This window comes from Trichechus manatus, unplaced genomic scaffold (assembly GCF_000243295.1).
Source record: "Trichechus manatus latirostris isolate Lorelei unplaced genomic scaffold, TriManLat1.0 scaffold00010, whole genome shotgun sequence".
NCBI classification, from domain to species: domain Eukaryota; kingdom Metazoa; phylum Chordata; class Mammalia; order Sirenia; family Trichechidae; genus Trichechus; species Trichechus manatus.
In genome coordinates this window covers 10,268,539-10,291,530 of record NW_004443946.1, presented here as the reverse complement: position 1 = coordinate 10,291,530, position 22,992 = coordinate 10,268,539, and the positions used below count along the sequence as shown (strand labels likewise).

Here is a 22,992-nt window from a genome sequence, read left to right as displayed (position 1 = left end):
CTATAATAGCTCTTAGAAAAATCAATGGACTAGTACTGAAATATGAAATTAATATGCTAAGTAGTTTAACCTGAGATCTAGTAGGTGCTAATTAATAAATGTGATGGCCATTTTGTGTCCTAAGAAAGGAGTATGACATTCCATGTAATTCTGGGAAGAGGAGACATTTGAAATGAGTAACCTGAATTCTCAATATTTAATTTATTTAATTCTCTTTAAATATTCTTCTGATTAAGAGACAAGAAAGTATAGACAAGCTATCTTCTTGCAAAATAAATTATTCCCTTTAAGACAGGGAAGTTTTCAAATAATAAAAGAGAGTTTTAAGACTCTACAGGAGCTGTGAAATACAAAAATTCTGCCACATGGTACTCCTTTCCTAAAGAAGTCCAAAGAGGTAAACATAAATGTATTTTTTTAACGAAAGGGTTCACAGACAAAGTTTTATTTTGTGGCTTTATCATAAATAGAATACAGATTTCATTTGTTATCATGTTTAAAAAAATGCCTTTTATGTGGTAGTTTAGCAAGGCTTCTATATACACTTTTGTAGGTTGTATACTGCACATGGGCATTCCATCTAAGAGGGTACCTTTCCTTTTGTGGACATCTTGCATTTGTGTATTATGACAGCCTTCCAGCAGATGGCAGTAGGGAGGAGGAAGAAGGCCCTTTTCTAATTTGCACACGAGAACCATGTGGAAACCCTATAGCTCTGAATAGATTTTTTCTTGAAGGAAAGTTTTTTCACATTTATTTTTTTTTAAATTATTTCAATTAAATTATTTCACATTTATTAAATTACATGGAAAAACATACAAAGGAAGAAAAGTGGTAAAAAGAATAATAAAATATGTTCAGCTGTGTTCATCACAAAAGATGCCTATACCACATTAGTTTGTGCTCTCTTTGAACATGGTCTCTGCTTTGCTGAAAGATCCTGGGTAAACAGCACTGAATTTACAGGACATACTGTTGTGTACTTTAAAGGCAGTGCAGCACACTAGGATGTATGGCTTGTCAAATCACCCTATGATCACTAAATTTTACATTAAAAGGATATTGCAAAATAAACATTCTCCTCAAATCAAACTGTATTTTACATCATATGAGAATAAAAACCCAGTTTTATTATTTATATTATTGATTTTTGAAGACTCAGTGATCCTCAAAATCGAGCACCTTCCATTCCATTTGACAGAGGTGAGCTGTCTGGCATATTGCTGCGAGCACTTCTGGTACCTGATTTTCCTTCACTGTTTGGTGTCTTAGACAAACCATATGGCATGTTTGATGAAAGGGTAGATTTTAAAGGAGGTCGTCCACGTTTTGACTTCTGTCTCTCCTCTTCCCTCTTTTCATCCTTTTCACTGTCTTCTTTATTCTGGGTAAAACAATCAAATGTATGAAAAGGGCTAACGCCTTATGAAAAATGAACATTCTACTTCTCTAAGGAAAACTATAACTCCAACAGGTTAAATACTTTATGTGTTAACTCCTAATCTGTGCTTATAGAAAAATTAAAAACAAAGTTTTCTAACATGTTTTCTATTTAAATGAATAATACATTGTACAATTTGTAACAAGCAATTACACCTACTCCTCACTTACCGACTGTCTTGTTATCTGAAATTTCGCATTTACGACAATATTTAAGAATCTACTATCCGACTATTCTGCGTGTTAACGAGGCCATGGGCACGGTAGCAATGGCTGCAGAGCGTCTCCTCCCACAAGGAGGGTCTCTGGGAAGCTGGGCCGTGCTGCCCTACGCCTCCACTCCCTCCAGCTGCTGTGCAGGGTCAGCCTCCTCTGTGGCCATGCCCTCCGGGTGGATGCACAGACAGTAATGAGCCAGCTGCCTGTTTTGGGTTCCCAGCTCCTATGCTATGTGGCCTAAGGCACTGCAGCTCAAAACTGCCATGGGATGGGAAAGGAGGAAAGAAAGAGGCATTGGTGAGGGTGTTTGGAAGAAATGTATGAGTTTAATGACATCCCAGAGTGAGCTGAATTGGGCCTGAAGCCTCTGCCTAGGTGGCACCGAGTATAGCCAGGCTCCCAGTACCCTGGCAGGAAGCCCCAGGCTTGGATGACTTGCCAGGCCCTGAGGGCACAGCGGGCTCCAGGATCCTGAACTCGGGACTTGCAGAGGTGGGTGGGAGTGCAGCCCTGGAAGCGGCTCCACGAAGGAAGCTCTGACCTAGCACAGGAGGGAGGTGAAGCGGTTAAGTCATGGGCCCTCCAGTCACACAGCTGGCTTTACCCAGCTTTGTCTCCTCCAAACCTCCTTCTCTGCAGAGGAATAATCCATAACTGGGCTCATCACAGTGATAAGCACATCAGTAAATCTTAGCTGTTATTATTTCTATGATTATATTTTCTAAATTAAAAAATCAGACAAACAGATGGTCTGAAAACAGGAAAAAAAAAAAATCCTCCGTTTTCACATAACACGGATTTTCACGTAACTACCTGATCTTTGGAACCAAACCATGTCAGTAAGTGAAGAGTGGGTGTATACCATCTGACAGTTAGACTCAATGCATTAGAAAGCTTTACAACTACTCAGCGGTCCCCCTTGTACCTTTCTATCCCCTGGGGAAAAGAAAGATCTACCATCAAATAGATAAAACACTAGGTTAATCTCTAACGTAAAGGCTGAAAATTCAGGGTGTGTGTAAGTGGACAACTGGCCAGCAGATAGGTGATTTAGAATTTTAATATTAACTTCTAAATTTAAAAACCAGATTTCACATTTTAAAAAATCAAGGTAACGAAAAATCAAAGACCTCACAACCCTAGACCTGTATTCCTATAGCAGAGCTGGTTAGTTCTACCCTCTCTAGCTGAGGAGCATATCCTCTTGTTTGTCACTATCAGTTATACTTTGGCCCTTTCCTACATAACCTTTACAGACATTTGAGTTTTAAACCACTGCTCTAGGGGTAGATGGTTTTCACCTTTCCTGAAACAATGTGGTAATGTATTTTAAACTTTCACTCTTTTAGCTCCATAGTAGTTGTAACAGAGAAAATCACAATTATCTTAAAAGAATCAAGATGATTATTACAATGAGAAAACAATATTTATAAAAATACACAATTCAATTTGGATAATTCCTGTACCCATCATCAAGGATATGACTCTATAAACATACTTTAGCTTTTTTCTTCTGTTTTTTCTTTGGTCCACCTTTGTCCAAAGGCCAGATTATCCTGTCAGCCTTCACCCATTCATCATACCTTAAAATAAAGAATACATAAAGATTTCACAATGGTATCACCAAATAAAAACAACCATCAGATAGACCAAAGAGTTTGTTTCTACTGTTGGCAGAAATGTGACAGGCGCAGGAGCTGGTCTGTTGGTAATATGTGCCGGCCACTATACTAAGTGCTTTGTATATCTACCATCAAGGGGCAAAGGCAAGAGAATTTCTTAGGTAACAGGCTTAAAGGGAGCACTGAGTAAGCAAATCATAAATGGATTCAAGACTATTTGAATTGCTTTGTTTTCCACAACTCCTACAGATCTGAGATTAATCAAATAAACTGATTCTACACTGGGATGCATGCTATTGACTGAATACTGTCAAGGTGGTGGTGGTTGTTAGTTGATTCTATCTCTTGGTGGTAAGGTAAATTCAAATTTGCTATATGATTAGTTCTAGTCATCCAGATTATTTTATCAAGTCCTTTTCAACTCTCTTTTCCTTCCCATAACTCTCTCTAGCCTTTATATTTCTAATCAAATTTTACTCTGAATTATGCTACCACTGAAACTCTGAATTATTTTATTTTTAGAGATACTTCATTTCCTTTATCTAAGTTTATTCTGTTTAACTCAAGTGAAAACTTTAACTCCTAATTTTCCCTACACCTTTTCCAAAAAAAATTGACATCACTTTTGCATTTTAAGATAGTCCAAGTTACTAGTCAAGGGCAAATAAGAAATTAAACTTTCTAGAACTAAATAACTGTTCTTACATTATGTAAATATACAGGTATTTATAAAGGTCAATCAAAATCTAAAATCTGAATATGTAAAAAAACTACAGGAACCTTCAATGGTACCATGTTAACAGAAACTCATGTATATGAAAAACCATACCTTGGCTGTGTAACTCAGTTACCACGAAAGTGAGCAAAATGAAGACACTGTTCCAACATGCGGGAAATATGCTGACATGGTACCATGACTACCTGTACTATGGTTTGAAAACTATCTCCTCCTGAATTAACCCAATACCCAATTCTATGAGCATTTTATCAGACTTTTAAGCATTTGTACTCTCTTACTCACCTATTTAGAAATATTCATTCATTTGGACATTTACTTTGGGTCTACTATATGAGAAAGCACATAGACAAAAACAGAGAAGACAAGGCCCTTCCTCTCAAGCAGCTTGCAGTCTGGTGTGAAAGACAGACAGATAATAAAATCAAGTATAGACTGGTAAGTGCAATGTAAGAGTCATGTATCTGGTCCAGAGCCAACAAAGGAGTAATTCTGCCCAATTACAAAATTCCACAGGAGATAACAGACGACCTAGAAGCACAGGCCTGATCTGGAGGACACTTGGTTTAGGCCACACTGGCCTGGTCAACACAGTATCTCATATAGGTACTTCTAGCACTAATATAGCCAACTGAGTGTGTCCCAGAGATTCTGCACTAGAGGCTAGGACTCCCCCTCACACTTGAAGATGCTCCCGTTTTAGAAATCAGACTAGATTCTGTAGGAACTATAATTGTTCTATTTCAATGAACAGGCCAGAATTATACCAGCTTTTAGGGGGATGGAAGGACAATGAAAATCATAAAGCATGTGAATAACCAGTTAGGTAACTAGTTAGTAAGATAACCAGTTAGGAACAACCTTGGAATATAATAAAATAACTACTGAAAAAGTCATAAAGCAAAACATTAAAAAGATGAGAAAGAAAGATAGGAAAGGGAAACTCTAAAAAGCAGAATAGACACACATGCAGATGATAAATACAAGTGGCTGGTTATGGACTGAATAGAATCTGAGGAAAAGAGAAGGCTAATGTGCTACCACTGCAGATATAGTGACTCAAAGTTGGTAAATGTAGCCCTTCTCCCCTTTATTCAGCAATACAGTTTAAAAAGAAACAAAATTTTAATACATATGCTATTCAATAAACCCACAGCCTTCTTTTGCCTCCCTAAAGAAAACAGTTAACAACTACTGAAGATTTATTAAGTGACGAGCATTGTTCTATGTACTTTACGTGTTAATACAGGTATTATTATTTCTCACAACTTTCTTAAGTAAGTACTTTGTTTTCTCCAATTTAGAGATGAGGAAACTGAAGAGTAACAGAGTACACATCTAGTAAATAAGGCAATCTTGGAGCAATCTGGCTCCAAATAAGTACAGGGCAACCAGAGATATTGAACACAAAAGACTTTCTAAAGGAGAAAGAGAAAAGTAGCCCCTGACATGCAGAAGGTACTATCAGGTGGGCTCTGGTGTTGCTATGAGCTCATCTGGCACTCCTGTGGAACATACACAATTTCACAGAACATCAACATCAGACAAGGCCACTCTGTGACCATGATGGGGAAGACAAAAACAAGACCACTCCCTAATCATGTCTAAACACAGAAAAACCAGGAACATTGTCCAAGCCACAAAAATGACCAAACATCCTCCTTTCCTGATTAATATGACTACTACTACTTTATCAATTATAGCATTAGCCTTGGTCTAGCTTCCCTCCTTTGAGATAAGATACACTAAGATAACCAATCGGAGGACTACCCCCACTTCATAACAGCATCCAATCTAGAGCAAAGCTCTGCTTCCTTAGATCCTTACCCTAAAATCATCCAACAGAAGATCAAATCTAAGTCCCCTCTAAAACTCATTTTTTAATATTCAAAAAATGTTTGCTCTATCAATACATGTGACACTAGCATCATTTCTGATAGGCAAAACAAAAATAACAAAAAGCAAGTGCATGATAGGGAGCTGCAGGCTCAGCCCTCTGCCTATATTCTGCAGGTTGTTTCTGTAGAATCTTGGGCTATTGCTCCTCCTGAAGGCAGTGCCCTGAGCATTCACTGATTCATCTAACACCCTCTTACTGAGGCACCATATAGTTCCCCATGGTGTCTGTTCTCCCTCACTGCAGATGAGTAATAAATCCAACTTCTTCCACTACAGGTGTGTTCCTGGTGGTCTTTGGCTGGAAGCACTGACACAGCTAGTGAAAGAGTGGGAATGTAAACGACTTGGAAAATTTAGAATCTAGGTGAGCATTACAAATATATACCATTTACTTTAGTCCTGCACAACTTTACATAGATCTGTTTTTCCCCATTGAAGAAAATTTCAACAATAAGAAAATATTTTCTTGCTTACCTGACATTCCACCCATAGTAATGTACCAAGTATAAAACTTCTCCATCATCAATTTCAGTGCTTTTAATACTGGCTTCATAAATTTTCTGTGTTTTCCCTCGTCCATATTTTACTTTCACTTTGGTTCCTGTTAGGCAGGGCTCCATGTCTTCCTCATCTTCCTCTCCTTCAGAGTCACATTTGCTTTCAGTTTCTTCCCTGCAGTAAGTTATAACATTGATAATGCTACTAATAACTTAATGGAAAAGTAACATATGCTAAAAGACTCCAACGCGTAGAATATTCACAACTTAAGTATTACCTCAATAGCATGTCAGTGGAGGAGGAGAAGAAGGAGGAGAAGGAGAAGATTTTTATGAACTACTTACTAGGAAATTTTTTTTAACTGTGTAAAGGTGTACTGTACCAAAAATCCATACTTCTTAAAGGCCAATCAGGAGCCACTGTTAATGCTGAGGTGGGTCAAATAAATAAATCACTTTTGATATAACAAAATCAGAACAACAGTCTCTGAAAAAGTCTTTAGGATTCATACTCCAGTGCCACCTTATATGTGAAAATGGTCTAAAGATATTTTGTAAATTACTGCAACTAACCTGCCTTTAATTAACTTTATTACTACCTTCTGCTCAATTTAGAATGCAAGATTCTTTTTTTTTTTTTGGTAGGCAGAATAATGAACAAGGGCTATCTACATTAGTAACCATGTCTTTAAACTAAATTTATATTTTATAGGTTTCCCCATGACCACAGAGAAACAACAGACATTTGAATATTAGATCGCTTGCTAAAACTGTGCGATAGCACCAAGAGAACAAAGCTTTACTTAAGTTGTGTTGGTTACTATTTGTTTTTACTCATCTTCCAGCAGCTTTTCTTTGTACTGACAGCCAAGTATAAAGGCCATGCCCACAGGGAAGTCCAACAATATTTTAAATATTTTTACAATACAACATTCTGTATTAACCCTGCAGAACTCAGAAAAAATTTACATCATAGCTCATTCTAGTGTCACAAGTTTCAAAAACTTAAGAGGAGATATTGCGCTCTATAATAAATATAGGGCATTATTTGGGGGACTACTAGGTGATTCGACATGAAGAAGCTTTGACAATCCATTAGTAGTGGGAATATTTTCTCTTTCCAAGGACACCTTCCACTTACAGCCCAATAAAGTAATTTCAAAAACTATGAGAGAAACTACTTTTTTAATAGCAACTTCTATAGATAAAAGTCTCTCCATGATTCCTGCTGTAGAATGAGAATGCAGACCGTTGCTGTCTATATATTCAATTTTTATTTGAGAATACTGTTTTTCATATTCAAGTCTGTTAAATATTCTCTCTAAAATAAGTCTTTGTTCTCCTCTGCATATCAATTATAAAGACTTTTGAAACAAATTATATACATGTATGTAGTATGTTTCATATATATTAAATACATAATATATACATTTTGATGCTCATTTTTAACAATAGTTCAAACTATAATTTTTTTTGGTTTGGGTTTTCAACATTGTTTAAATTTATTGTCCAATACAGGCAGTCTCCGATTTACGACGTATTTGAGCTACACGAACTACACTTACGACTGTCCTTTTTTTTTGAAACATCTTCACATTACTACTATGTACTAAACATAATGTTACATTGCATAAGTTGCTGATGTTATCATTGTCAAGCCAACCCCCAAAGACAAAGATCGGGTTTATAAGCATCCTGATAATAAAAGGCAATAATAATAAAAGCTGAACAACAAAAAAAAGTTATTTGACTTACATCAGAACCGACTTACAATGGAGACATCAGAACAGAACCCCGTCGTAAGTCGGGGACTACCTGTATTCAAAATTCTACAGCCACATCATTAACTCAACTCCAATTATTTCCTCCCATCTTCCGTAATCCTAATTATATTTCACTAGAGAACTTCCTTTATTCATTAATTCAAATGAAACTGTGATATCTCCTTTACCTATTTGTATTGAATCATGAAATTACCTTTCCCACTCACCAATTATTCTATTTTCCCAAATATTTTCTCAATGGTTAATTTTCAGATGAGTGTCATCCACTAGTTGGCTGCAGCAAGCCATTTTTCCCTAATTTTGTTTAAAAATTCAAATTTCTGGAAAATTTAGCATCACATAATGATAATAAAAAAATAACTATGGAGGAGAGTATATGACAAGTAAGTGTATTATGCTGTTGTTGCTGATTTAAAATTCATTTAGTAATATCTAAAAATTAGTAAATCCCTTTGACAACACTTATTTGCAGAGATGGCCAACTAAATAACATGATTGAACATTACCTTGATCTACCTGGACTGCCTAATCTTTGGTTATTTTTTAGTCAATTTAGACCATACATGTATAATACATGGGGAAAAAATACGGTTTTCACTCAACAGCAAACAGGATGGACATTAAATAGCTGAAATTTATTGTTGTGATGTGGGGTAAGAATGTATTTTCCAAACTAGAATCAGGGGTGCATGCCACTTATTCTAATACAGTAACTTGAAAAAAGAAAAATGTCCTAGATAAAGCTAACACACAGAAACATCTGCTAGTACTGTGCACCCATGTGTTTGTTAGCTTTCCCACATTGTACCTTTTTTAAAATGGAATTTTTGCTGTCGCTGTTTCCTCTTGTCCACTTCCTCCATTTTTCTCCAGCTCCCTTCCCTGCTGTCAACTGCAGGACCTTTCTTTTGACTGGGTGGCGCAGCCTTCTTTGAGGCCACTGTTTAGGGCACAAGTGCTATTAAAATGGTGCGACCAGTATATTCTCCAATTCCGAAAGGCGATACACATCATCTTCACAATGTGTCTCACCTTCATTAGACAAGAGGAATGGAAGTCCCAATAAGAAAACATTCCCTCACACCTGAATCTCTAAACAGGAACAAAGTGCTGCTGTACCCCAGACAGGTACTTCTGGAGAACAAACATAAGATAATGTACCTCTCTTGGCTTTTCTCTTCCTCTTCATCTGAGTCTTTGTCAGAATCCTCCTGCTTTTTAATTTTCTTCTCTTTTTGCTTTGGTGTATTTTTTCTCCCCAGTAGTAGCTCGTTTTCTTTTTTCTCTGGAGTTTCATAGTCATCATCTACATCCTTATTGTCTGTATCAATTTCTTTCAATTTGTCTTCTGTTTTCTCCTCTTCGATTTCCTTTTTAATAGAATTTGCATCTCGAGCAATTCTCCTTCGTCCCTAGTAGAGGGAATAAAAGCTTTAAAATAGCTATCAGTACAAAGGGGATAAAAGCAGAAAAATTTTTCTTAAAAATTCCACAGCAGTAACTAGTCTTCTCTTTGGCTTGAGATGTGACCCTGACAATCAGCTCATACGTACTTATCTCTCCTTGCGAACGTACAAGAATAATCAGTATAAATTAATTAATTATGTCTAGGTCTACTATGATCTTTGGCTATACACTACATAAAAATAAATTTTATTCTTTGTTTACAACATTATTTTACCTCACTTTTAATATTTCTTGACAATAATAAAAGTATCTATAGAATCATGTAAATGTCAATGATAAAAGTTAATAGTAATAAAAAAATTTTAACCCCTTAAATTATGGACTCTTTAAAAGCTCCGTGGTCTCCTGTGGTTCTACTGTCTATTAAGACCAAATTAACATTATCACTGTATTTGCGTGTGACTACAGTCTAAAGGGACTGAACTGCACCAGTAACCCAAGAATTGTGCAGATTTATTTGAATGAGTCTCTGGGGAGATCTCTGGGCCAGCACTAACTTGTTCTACCTCCTGCAGCTTCTATCCAGTCTTTTGATGCATGTACAACTGACCATGAAACTGGCGAGCCATTTCACTATCTACTAAATTTTCCTTCAAATCAACCTCCATAAACTGGTAGAATTTCCCATTACTTTGAAAAAATCAAGTATTAAGGAGAAAAAGGGGGTGGCATTTACAATTACTACCCTCAGTATAACAAGTGGTCTCCCTAGTTCCTGATCATGTGCTTTTTACACTGCAAGAGCAGAAAAAAAAAGACAAGTTTATTCTTCTTTTATTTTTTGTTCTTTCATTCTTTTATTATCCTTTAACACAAGACACTAGAATATAAGTTCCATGTTGTTAGGGACTTTGTCTTATTCACTTCTGTATCCTCAAATCTAGACAGTACCTGGCACATAGCAGATGCTCTTGGAATATTTTTAGGTAGGTGAATAAAAGCCATTGTGATCTATCAAATTTTAAGTCTGTAAACATTTGATTCAGAAATTCCATTTTTAGACATATTGTTCTAAATATTTCCTTTTTCACTCAACAAGTTTATTGTGGACTTGCTTTCTTATCATTACATAAAGATCTGCCTCATCGTATGTAAAACATCTGTAGAAAACTCCACAGTATAGGTGTACCACAGATTTATGTTCCTCAAGATTTTCTCTACTTTCTTACTAATACAAAAAATGCTGTAACAAATGTGCTTGTAAAAATGTCCTCCTCCTTTATTTGAATATATAAGCCAGAATTCCATGTGATGAGTACATGAGGGTTCACTGTAATGCTTTTGTGGATACCTGGAAATGTTCATAATGATTTAAAAAAAAATAATGCTTAAAATAAACCAGATAAAAGTAGTATTAACTACTTACCCTTGGAGATTTTAATTCTATTTCTTCTCTTTCACTTTCACTGTTTGAATCAATATTTTCCTCAGGTTCGCTCTTCACTTCTACTAAAGGCATTTCTTGATCTTCTTTTAGCACCTCTTCCATTGATTCTTCTAAGTCTTTTTTTTCCTCTTTTACTTTCGGTTCATGGTGGTGAATAGTTCTGAACTGAATATTTGCAGAACGGCAGTATTCCTCAAAACCATAGAGATACCTAAACAAACAATATTTGACGTTAAGAAATCTTAGTCTTTGAATTTGAGTATTATAAACACACGTATTTTTAAAAAGTAAAACTGAAGTCATTTACAAAAAAGTACTTCTTCTGTGTTACTAATTTCTTTGTGTTTTAGACAGGACTGTGAACAGAAATACTGATCATAAAATAAAATGCCTTCTTGAGAAATCTGAGCTTGTTGTAACTAAACAGAGCTCTCATAGTTTTGGTATGCAGGTGGTTCACTGCAAAAGATACAGCATTATAACATGTATCATCATAATTTCAGATTGTAAACACTGCCTGCATCCCTGATTTTGAGAAGGAAATCTGGACAACATGAGAAATGGGGTAAAGCCGACTTGATGCAATGAATCGATTTCAACTACAGGTAGCTATTTGCAGTTGTTGTTAGCTGCTGTGGAGTCAATTCTGACTCACAGCTACCCCATGTGTGCAGAGTAGAACAGTTCCACAGAGTTTTCAAGGCTGTGACCTTTTGGAAGTAGATCGCCAGGCCTGTCTTCCAAGGTACCTCTGGATGATTTCAAACCACCAACCTTTCGGTTAGTAGTTGGGCGCTTCACCATTTACACCACCCAGGGATTCCTCAACTACAAGTATCTATTAACCTAAAACATTATATACTTTCTCTAACTTCAATCTTCCATAACTGATGCATTCTTGTTTAATTAAAAATCAATAAAAAGATTTCCTGTAAATATATATTCTTTGATGAATAAACTATACTACTTACTTTCTATAAGCAGTTTTTACATTGTAGGAAGCAGCTGAATTCAAAATAGGAATGCCAAGGTCCATATAAATTTGCTTCCATACAGCACCACTATCAATCTGGAAAATTAATTTTTATTATTAACATTTTCAAAGGGAAATAATCTTTACACTAATATTCTATGTCTATTAACAAAATGTGCTTATTATCTAAAGCACATACAACAATGCAACATTAGAGGATTTAATTCTTCATCACCTCAGTATGGATTTAAAAGAGCAATGTTATACTTACATTGTCACATCCACCCTGATGATAAACCAGCCTGAAGAGTTTGAAGAGATTGAGATCTTTATAGCCCAAAACAGGTGGTTTGTTGATTGGAGTACCTTTTTAATATTAGAGAGTAGAAATAAAACATTTATTTAAATGAAAAATACTAATTTGAAAACAAAGCTATCAACTTCTAATTCCCCAAATTTCATTAATTAGAGCATATATTTAAACAATCTTAAATTATGTAGGACAACACAAAATACTCTCTATATTCTTTACATAGCTTTATGGGGTTCTTTAAACTCTTAAGTGTTTTGCTTCTACAACCAATAAAATCAACTCTCTAACTGCCACTGAATTAGGTAAAATGAAATTAAACCTTGGGCCTGCAAACACAATGGAAAGGGTAAGTTTTAGGCTATGGTTCCATTTTCACTGGTTTAACAGAAATGTTAAGATTGTTAGAAGTAATCTGAAGGATGATTTCTGAAGGCCACAGAATGTCTAGAACCACTTCATCAGAGGATTTTCCAGGACAAATGCAACAACAAGAAGTATGACAACATAGAAAGGCTACTAAGAGATTCTGGTAAAGCCCTGGTTGCACAGTGGTTAAGAATTATGGCTGCTAACCAAAAGGTCAGCAGTTCAAATCCACTAGCCGCTCCTTGGAAACCCTATGGGGCAGTTCTATTCTGTCCTATAGGGTCGCTATGAGTCGGAATCAACTCGACAGCAACAGGTTTTTTTTTTAAGACACTCTTGGTAGTGCAAATGGTTAATGTGCTCAGCTGCTGACTGAAAGGTTGGAGGCTCAAGTCCACCCACAGGCACATCAGAAGAAAGGCCTGGAGATCTACTATCAAAAAATCAGCCATTGAAAGCCCTATGGAGCACAGTTCTACTCTGACACACATGGGGTCTCCATGAGTCGAATTTATAGACAGCAACTAGTTTTAAGAGGCTCGATTTCTTCTAACTTTATTAGAAATCCTATCCTATCCAGATAGGGTCTAATCTCACATTATGTTTAATTTGTTGAGACCTAGGATCAGGCTAGTTTATTTTCTACAAATGTAGCACTGGTCATCAAGGGTATGCAAACTAACAGTATGATTGATCACTTTCTATTTCTGAAATAATATAATAATATTTGTTGGTTTTATAAGTCCCAGAGAAACTAAATTTGATTATATTCACACTATTTTTCTACACATTTATTCTCAAAATAGATATTAATAGTTTGTTTTGATTCCAAATATTTAACTACTGTCAGCTGTAACTGATTCTTATGCTTTACTTGAAATGCATATCCATACACCCATGATACAAACAAAAACAATGCATAAGCCTAGAATGTAAAACGATAAAAGAGATGACTAAATTGAAGTAATTGGTATGGAAATACCTCTGTCTTCCATAAACTTATAAAGCTGTTGGAGGAAGTTGTCCCTCTCTTCAGGATCAAGTTCTTCCTCAGGCTGTAAAGATAAAATATATAAAGGTATTGTACAAGGAATAGGAAAAGATACAATGTCTTCTTTTTTGCGAACGGAATGTTAAGGAGATAAAATTTTAATGAAACTGAGAAATCTGAATTTTCTCAAAGTCCTATAATGCCATATTTTAAGTCATATTTTAATCCAGTTGATTTGATGCAACTGTCAAGATACACAATCTCTACCCTTCACCCCATTTATCACTTTAAACCTACCCGAGTATCACCATGGAGACTGAAAATAGCTATGAGGAAAAGACTTAGTAATGGGGTGGGGGTGTGAAGTTTTCACCTTATTTGATTTTTTTTTTTAAAAACTCACCAAAATATCATGTGGCCCATATAAATATATTGGTAAATGAGCACAATAATGACAAATGTATTTATTATACAGAAATAATCCACATATAAACATTAGAAGTTTTGTTATTTTTGAATGAATATAAACCAAGGGTTGCAAAGTCACAGTGGCAAAGTTTCTTGTCTGGATGGCACAATGTTTTAAAGAAATTCAAATATATTTAAATGATTCATATAAATTCGATTTTGCCCCAGACCCTAACACCCCCTTTTGTCTCATACCCCCATGATTTTCACATTTTCCTTCCTGCATGCCCTCTGTAATTGACTTTGCAACCCCTGAAAATACAGCAATGAGAATTATTTCTTAGGGAAGGAAAATGGATACACAATTTCTAATGTAGTTCCTATGAAAAACCTAATGGAAAATTTCCCATAAAGACAAATATTTCTAAAAATATCTCTTTAAATTAAGTGTTACTTTTTACTAACTACATAACCCTAATTATTTCTTCCTATCATGCCATGGTCTTAGCTTTAGTTGAACAAATGGATTATAGGTTTCAATAAAATATTCCCTTTTCTGATAAACTACTTATAAACTGATATACAGGAAAATTCTTAAAAGTTTAGCAATACATACTATAGAGAAATAAAACAGTGATAATTTAATTTCAGAGTACTACTATTCTATGTTCTAAAAGAAGAATCTAGATTTGTCTTTTCAAAGCCGTATCTAAAGCAAAGGCAATGTCAAGCAATAAATATTGAGTGTTCACTGTCCAGCAGCATGGCAACAGGCCCTTTAAAATCATCTATCCTTTAAGAATTTTAATAGCTAATAATATAGCCAGACTAAATAAACATATAATTAAAATATATAATAAAAAAAGCACAAGGCGATCAAGGGAAAGAGAGTAAAATCTTTTAGTACGTTCTTTTTTTTTCTTTTAGTACGTTTTAGTTCAGACTGATTTATAATCTTGGAATATTTTTAGTTTTACCCATATAAAGAAACTTAAGTCAAAGTTCTAGTTAGACTCAAAAATCAGCAATTCAGAGTTAATAATCACTACAGAGTTAGTAGAGGTTGTTACTTAATGCTTAAATCAAGAGACGGCTGTTTTTTCCCTAAGTGAATTTAGAAATCCTGCATTTAAGGTTATTAAAACAACAGTCAATAAATTAACTCAAGAAAACACTTAATCCAAAAGCCCAAGAATAATTTATTAATTTTAAGGGTTTCCAGTAGGAAACAAATTTACATTGCCTAGTATTATAGGCGATTATATGTGTATCTATCCCACCATATTATTAATTTTCTGACTTCAAACGAAGTTCAAACATTTACTATGGCTACTATGAGTCAGGGACTATGCAAAAGCACTAGGAATTAAAATGAAGAAAACATGGTACCTTCTACTTTTGAGGAAACCCTGGTGGCATAGTGGTTAAGAGCTATATGGCTGCTAACCAAAAGGTCAGCAGTTTGAATCCACCAGGCGCTCCTTGGAAACCCTATAAGGCAGTTCTACTCTGACCTATAGGGTTGCTATGAGTCGGAATCGATTCAATGGCAATGGGTTTGGTTTTTTTTGGTTTTCTACTTTTGACACTCTGAGTCCAGCAGGGGCTGTAGAAATATAAAACAAGCCAATATGAAGCAACATGGTAAGTGCAGTAAATCTATAAAAGAATACAGATGCAAGGTGAAGGAATGAATGTTTCTGTTGGGGATGGAGTAATCGTGGTGACAGTAAGGAAAACCCCAGTGTGTGATTAGTAGACAGCCCTAGAGCATGAGCAAACAGCTTAAGCAAGAGGCTGCAAAGGCAGGCTGGGAGCAGAAACTGGCTTTTTAATGATATACTAAAGATTCTGAACTTGATACTGTGGGTAGATGTGAGGTTTGAGAGACAAAGAAAATTAGATTAGATTTGTGTTTTCAAAAGTTCTTTGACAAGAATAAGTTTGACAGATTGAAGGGAAAGGGAAGCTATTACAGCAGTCCACAAGGACAAGGATGAAAGCCTCAGTTAGTCTTGCTACCTGGTGATGGAACGGTCACCCCTTGGAAAGAGGATGCGGGGAGGGTGGGAAGAGAAAAAAAGAAAGAGGCAGGGGGTGGGGGATGTTCTTAAGATACAAGTTGTTGTACATACCACCTGTCTGGAATTCACCTTATTCTTTTCCCAAGTTAATCTGAAAATTAATGATTTTTCAGTGCGAAACGGCACAAATTTTAGTGAAGAATGGACTTTCTGCCATTTTATTGGAAATAAATACATTTTGTTATTTATTCTTTTTAATAAGATATACCTTCTTTTTGCTGAGCTATTAACTTACTTAGCCAGCAATCCTACTATTGAGAACATTAATTAGGAAAGTGTACAGAAAGTGTTTGAATTGTCAAAATACACGTCACTAAAAGATGATACACTGTATATAAAGCCCCTTAGACTAATGTAACTTGTACACAGTTCTAACAAGCGGGTTGCGATAGTTTCTTAGCACATAAACAAATTGGAACCACAAAAACTCACATTTTAAGAGTGAGGAAGGGTGTAACTAAATTTTCCATCTGTTGTTTCTCTGTGTTGTGCACTGTATATGAAGGTATACATCTTTTGCTGATGGATATTTCATCTCTTAAGAACCCCTACAGGAATCCTTAAGAAGTTATCAATGATTACACAACCACCCCCACCTTCTTTTTTTTTTTTAATTCTAGTATACGATGCTTATTTTTTCAATGCCAAAATACTGTTTTTTTGTGAAATAATGTTATTGTGGACAACAACAGCTTCATTCATTCTTCTTGATGCTGTCCATAACCCCTTGGCTGATCATCTTCATTGGTTATCCATCTTCACTGGTTATCCCTTCTCATCCCATCCCTGACACTCCATCACAAGTCTTCCCAACTTCTGTATCATTATCTCTTACAATCCCTTGATCTCTCTTCCTCCATTCTCTTGTTGTTAGCTGCCATGGAGTCAGCCCAGACTTACGGTGACCTCAGCACATTCACCATCAAGTTGATTCCGACTCCTAGCAACCCCATGTGTGCGGAGCAAAACTGCTCCATAGGGTTTTCATGGCTGTGACCTTTTAGAAGCAGATCACCAGGCCTGCCTTCCAAGATGCCTCTGGGTGGGTTCAAACCAAAAACCTTTTGGCAAAGTTGAGCACTTAACCTTTCACACCACCCAGGGACACCACTACCACCTCCAAAAAAAAAAAAGGCTGAGCAAGGAACCAGAAGGAAGAGTCTTTTGAAATTGACAGATCTCTCTAAGAGGAAGTGTTAGGATAGATGGCAGGGCCAACAATTTGGTTGGTGTGAGCAACTCCAAGCAGCTGACCAGAGCAGAGGCAGTGCCTTGAAAGCTCCACTCAGGAAAGCTAAGCATTGTAAGAAATACATCAGAAGTGGTGGCTCTGAGGGCACCTCCTGGGCTGGAGGACTAACAAAAAGAAAGCGGCTCTCTGGTGGTTGCTTGCATTTTTTTTGCGTATAACTTTGAATCTATAAGTATTAAATAGCCTCACTAATTTTTAAAAATGCTAAATAAATACCAAAACACCTTACACTAAGGTAAATGCACAGAAGAAGATTTGTAAGCTATATTCAATCACTTTAATTCAAGTAGAGAACTCCTTGTTCCCTACATAGAAGTCTGTTGAACTTTTAAAATCTCAGCTATTATTTATCATTTATCCATTTTCTGATTTGTTTTAAACTTTCATTTCATTTTCCCTAAACCAAAAAAACCCAAACTCACTGCCGTCAAGTCAATGCTGACTAAAGGAAAACGGGCAACACAAAGAGGATACTCAATGTAATATATCTCAGACGTCAACAAGCAACTTCTGAGCAAAATCTTATGGGATGTTAGGGGAGAGCTAAAAGAAGTTCCATGTTGCTGGAGAACAGTGGAGGGGAGAATAAAAAGGTGGGCCTGGGTCAAATCATAAAGGGCCAGAGTTATAAAGGCCTATGATAAAAAGCTAGACTTTAAAGTGCTGAAAGCCACTGAAGGGTTTCCAACAGGAACCATCTATGTTTTAGAAAGATGTCTACAGAGAATGCAGTGGAGGGGGAAAGAGATAGGAGAGAAAAAGACTCGTCAGAAGACACCTGAAATAAGTGGGGCAAGATATGAAGGAGTATTGTTAGTCAAGGACTCTTATTGCAAGTAACAGTAAACTATTCCAAAGTGACTTAAGCCAAAAAGAATTTATAAACTTACAAAATTAAGTAAGAAAATGAGACTGCGAACATATTGCTTGAAAAAAGAGACATTATGAAAGGAAGTCAGATACCTTATCCCATGATTCCTCCCACAGCAAACATTCTAGAACCTTAAAATAAATCTTGCAACGTCTTGTTCCAAATAGTAATTTCCCAGCATAACTGCACAGCCTACATTCATTCATTTATTCAGCGACTATTTAATGAAGGCTTAGTATGTGCCAAGCTCTGTGCTGCTGGCTGGTGGGTATTTATTTATACAGGTGGGAAAAGATATAGAAAAAACAAACAAACCAACATCCTCTGCTTTCACAGACCTTACAAACTAGTGAGAAGAAAATTTTCTTAAAAGTCTGCAAAAACCTTGAGTAACCTCTCTAAGCCTCAGTTTCCTCACTTATAAAATGGACATCTATAGGTAGGTCCACCATTAGTCTGTCAGCTTGTCATACTGTGGTGGCCTGCATGATGCTGTGATGCTGGAAGCTATGCCACGGGTATTTCAAATACAACTGGGGAAGAGCTGCCTCCTCAATGTGGAGTTGACCTTAATGACGTGGATGGAGTAAAGCTATTCGGGACCTTCATTTGCTGATGTGGCACGACTCACAATGAGAAGAAACAGCTGCAAATATCCATTAATAATCAGAATGTGGAATGTACGAAGTATGAATACAGGAAAATTGGAGGTTATGAAAAATGAAACGGAAGGCATAAAGATCAACATCCTAGGCATTAGTGAGCTGAAACAGACTGGTACTGGCCATTTTGAATTGGACAACCATACGGTCTACTATGCTGGGAATGACAAATTGTAGAGGAATGGCATTGCATTCATCATCAAAAAGATCATTTCAAGATCTGTCCTGAAGTAATGCTGTCGGTGATAGGGTAATATCAACACGCCTACAAGGAAGAGCAGTCAATACAGCCATTATTCAAATTTACACACCAACCACTAATGCCAAAGATGAAGAAACTGAAGATTTTTACCAAGTTTTGCAGTTCAAAATTGATTAAACATGCAATCAAGATGCATTAACAATTATTGGTGATTGGAATGCAAAAGTTGGAAACAAAGAAGAAGGACTGGTAGTTGGAAAATATGGTGTTGGTGATAGAAACAATGTCAGAGACTGCATTACAGAATTTTGTAAGACATAATCATTGCAAATACTTTTTTTCAACACTATACACGTGGACTTCACCAGAAGGAATACACAGTAATCAAATCGACTACATCTGTGGAAAGCGATGATGGAGAAGCTCAATGTCATCACTCAGAACAAGGCCAGGGGCCAACTGCAGAACAGACCATCAACTCCTCATGTGCAAGTTCAAGTCGAAGCTGAAGAAAATTAAAACAAATCCACAGGAGCCAAAGTATGACCCTGAGTATATCTCACCTGAATTTAGAGACCATCTCAAGAATAGATTCGATGCATTAAACACTAATGACCAAAGATGAGCTGTAGGATGACATCAAGGACATCGTATATGAAGAAAGAAAAAGGTAATTAAAAAGACAAGAAAGAAAGAAAAGACCAAAATGGATGTCAGAAGAGACTCTGAAACTTGCTGTTGAACACAGAATAGCTAAAGGGAATGGAAGACATGATGAAGTAAAAGAGCTGAAGAGAAGATTTCAAAGAGCGGCTCGAGAAGACAAAGTAAAGTACTATAAAAAATGTGCAAAGAACTTGAATTAGAAAACCAAAAGGAAAGAACATGCCTGGCATTTCTCAAGCTGAAAGAACTAAAGAAAAAAATTCAAGCGCTTTAGTTGCAATTTTGAAGAATTCTATGAGCAAAATATTGAATGAAGCAGGAGGCACCAAAAGAAGATGGAAGGAATACAGCATCACTGTACCAGAAAGAACTGGGCAACATTCAACCATTTCAGGAGGTAGCATATGATCAAGAACCAATAGTACTAAAAGAAGTCCAAGCTGCACTTAAGGCACTGGCGAAAAACAAGGCTCCAGGGATTGACGGAATACCCAAGAGACATTTCAACAAATGGATGCAACACTGGAAATGCTCACTTGTTTGTGCCAAGAAATTTGGAAGACAGCTACCTGGTCAACCAACTGGAAGAGATCCATATTTGTGCCCATTCCAAAGAAAGGTGAGCCAAGAAAATGCAGAAAATGTTGAACAATATCATTAATATTACATGCAAGTAAAATTTTGCTGAAGATGATTCAAAAGCAGCTGCAGTAGTACATCAACAGAGAACTGCCAGAAATTCAAGCTGGATTAAGAACAGGACGTGGAATGCAGGATATCATTGCTGATGTCAGATGGATCTTGGCTGAAAGCAGAGAATATCAGAAAGATGTATACCTGTGTTTTATTGATTATGTAAAGACATTTGACTGTGCAGATCATAACAAGTTATGGATAACACTGTGAAGAATGGGAATTCCAGAACACTTAATTGTGCTCATGAGGAACCTGTACACAGACCAAGAAGCAGTCATTCAAATAGAACAAGGGGATACCATATGGTTTAAAATAAGGAAAGGTTTGCATCAGGGTTGTATCCTTTCACCATACTTATTCAATCTGTATGCTGAGTCAACAATCCAAGAAATGGGACTATATGAAGAAAAAAGGGGCATCAGGATTGGAAGAAGACTCATTAACAACCTGTGATATGCAGATGACACAACCTTGCTTGCTGACAGGGAAGAGGACTTGAAGAGGACTTACTGGTGAAGATCAAAGTCCACAGCCTTCAGTATGGATGACACTTCAACATAAAGAAAACAAAAATTCTTACGACCAGACCAATAAGCAACTTATGATAAACGGAGAAAATATTGAAGTTGTCAAGAATTTCATTTTACTTGGATCCACAATCAACACCCATGGAAGCAGCAGTCAAGAAATCAAATGGTACCTTGCATTGGGCAAATCTGCTGCAAAAGACCTTTTTAAAGGTTAAAAAGCAAAGATGTCACTTTGAGGACTAAGGTGCACCTGACCCAAGCCGTGGTATTTTCAATTGCCTCATATGCATGCAAACGCCAGACAATGAATAAGGAAGACCAAAGAAGAATTCATGCCTTTGAATTATGGTGTTGGCGAAGAATATTGAATGTACCATGGACCGCCAGAGGAACGAACAAATTTGTCTTGGAAGAAGTACAGCCAGAATGCTCCTTTAGAAGCGAGGATGGCAAGACTTTGTCTCACAAACTTTGGACATGTTATTAGGAGGGACCAGTCCCTGGAGAAAGACACCATGTTTGGTAAGGTAGAGGGTCAGCGAAAAAAGGGTAAGACCCTCAACGAGATGGACTGACACAGTGGCTGCCAGCAACGGCTCAAACATAACAACGATTGTAAGGATGGTGCAGGACTGGGCAGTGTTTCATTCTATTGTATATATGGTCACTATAACTCAGAAGCGAATCGACGGCACCTAACAACAATGATAGACAGATAGATATCTTTACAGACTATTCTGAGGATTATATAAACAGTCTTAGTTTTTTTTTTTTTTAAAAAAAGTTAAATCTCTAAGAACAAACAGAAAATTATTGTGTGGTCATCTTTACTTGTTTATATCTCCACAAAAGGTAAATATTTTAGTAGTGGTATAATGAAAAGTATCTTATTGATGATGTATGCTCTGGTACACAGATATATTTTGTTGTTAGAATACCTCAGTGAAATATGCAAATAAAAACTTAAATTAAAAAAGAAAGGAAAGAAACAAAAAACAACACTGTCTCGTAACTCAGGTGATCCATAGAGCAAAATGACGCCCTAGGGTATCAGTAAGCCAGTCTCAAACAGAATTCTAAAAAACTGTCCAGAAAAGTTATCATATGTAAAAACTGACAAATGACTATCTAGATTTTAGAAAGAAAAAAAAAACTGAGAAAACATTCACAACCTAAACAGATATGGATCATTTGGTGTAAAGGCTAAGAGCACTGTATTACAAGTAAACATTAATTAAATCTTGAGTTAAATAATATTCAGTATACTACTTTTTTGAAGGGATGGCATTATGCAATACATTTTAGAAACACTTCAATCCAAAAGAATAAGAACTACAACCACTTCTATGCCCTAAAATTATTTCATTCCTAGAGGAATCCCATTTATATTTTCAGTTAAAAAAAAAACTAAGTCCTCATAGTATTTTTGAACTAATTTTTTTCTCACATCCTAAATAAACTTAAATTTTAAGATATAATTAGGATTTTTTTAAAACACTACTTTAGTTACAGTACACACAATAGATTGGAGAAGGGTCAACCATGTACATGAGAAAGCTAGTTAGGATGCTATTGCATTAGTCCAGGTAAAAGAGTAGAAAATGAGGGAAGTGAACGAATTTGAGAGCTATTAAATAGGTAGGAAAGAAAGGATTTGGTGTCTCATCGGATATGGGGGGAAGAGGGGGAGTCAAGGTAGTTGTGTGAAAGGTGGTTCATTTCGACTGAATTAGGGGTAAAAATGAGTGCAGTCTTGCACATATGGAGCCCTGGTATCACAGTGGTTAAGCACTTGGCTGCTAACTGAAAAGTCAAAGGTTCAAATCTACCAGCTGCTCTCTGGAAGTAAGAGGTGGGAGTCTGCTTCTGTAAAGATTTACAGCCCTGGAAACCCTATGGGGCAATTCTACTCTGTCCTATTAGGGTC

The 22,992-nt window shown here is 36.3% G+C and overlaps 1 protein-coding gene across 5 annotated transcripts in view; it reads right to left on the bottom strand.

The window, feature by feature from the left end:
• The window catches only part of ARID4A (AT-rich interaction domain 4A), a 65,299-nt gene that overhangs the window by 12,531 nt on the left and 29,776 nt on the right, over positions 1 to 22,992 (bottom strand). For 3 of the 5 annotated variants that reach the window (XM_023726231.1, XM_023726229.1, XM_023726232.1), the window contains 8 exons: positions 13,686 to 13,758; positions 12,296 to 12,390; positions 12,023 to 12,120; positions 11,031 to 11,262; positions 9,359 to 9,609; positions 6,391 to 6,588; positions 3,158 to 3,242; positions 1,183 to 1,384 (listed from right to left, as the gene is read on the bottom strand). In XM_023726231.1, coding sequence (XP_023581999.1) covers positions 1,183 to 1,384; positions 3,158 to 3,242; positions 6,391 to 6,588; positions 9,359 to 9,609; positions 11,031 to 11,262; positions 12,023 to 12,120; positions 12,296 to 12,390; positions 13,686 to 13,758 — 1,234 coding nt within the window. The remainder of the gene's footprint in view (positions 1 to 1,182; positions 1,385 to 3,157; positions 3,243 to 6,390; positions 6,589 to 9,358; positions 9,610 to 11,030; positions 11,263 to 12,022; positions 12,121 to 12,295; positions 12,391 to 13,685; positions 13,759 to 22,992) is intronic. The other 2 variants (XM_023726233.1, XM_023726230.1) reach the window with 1 other exon arrangement.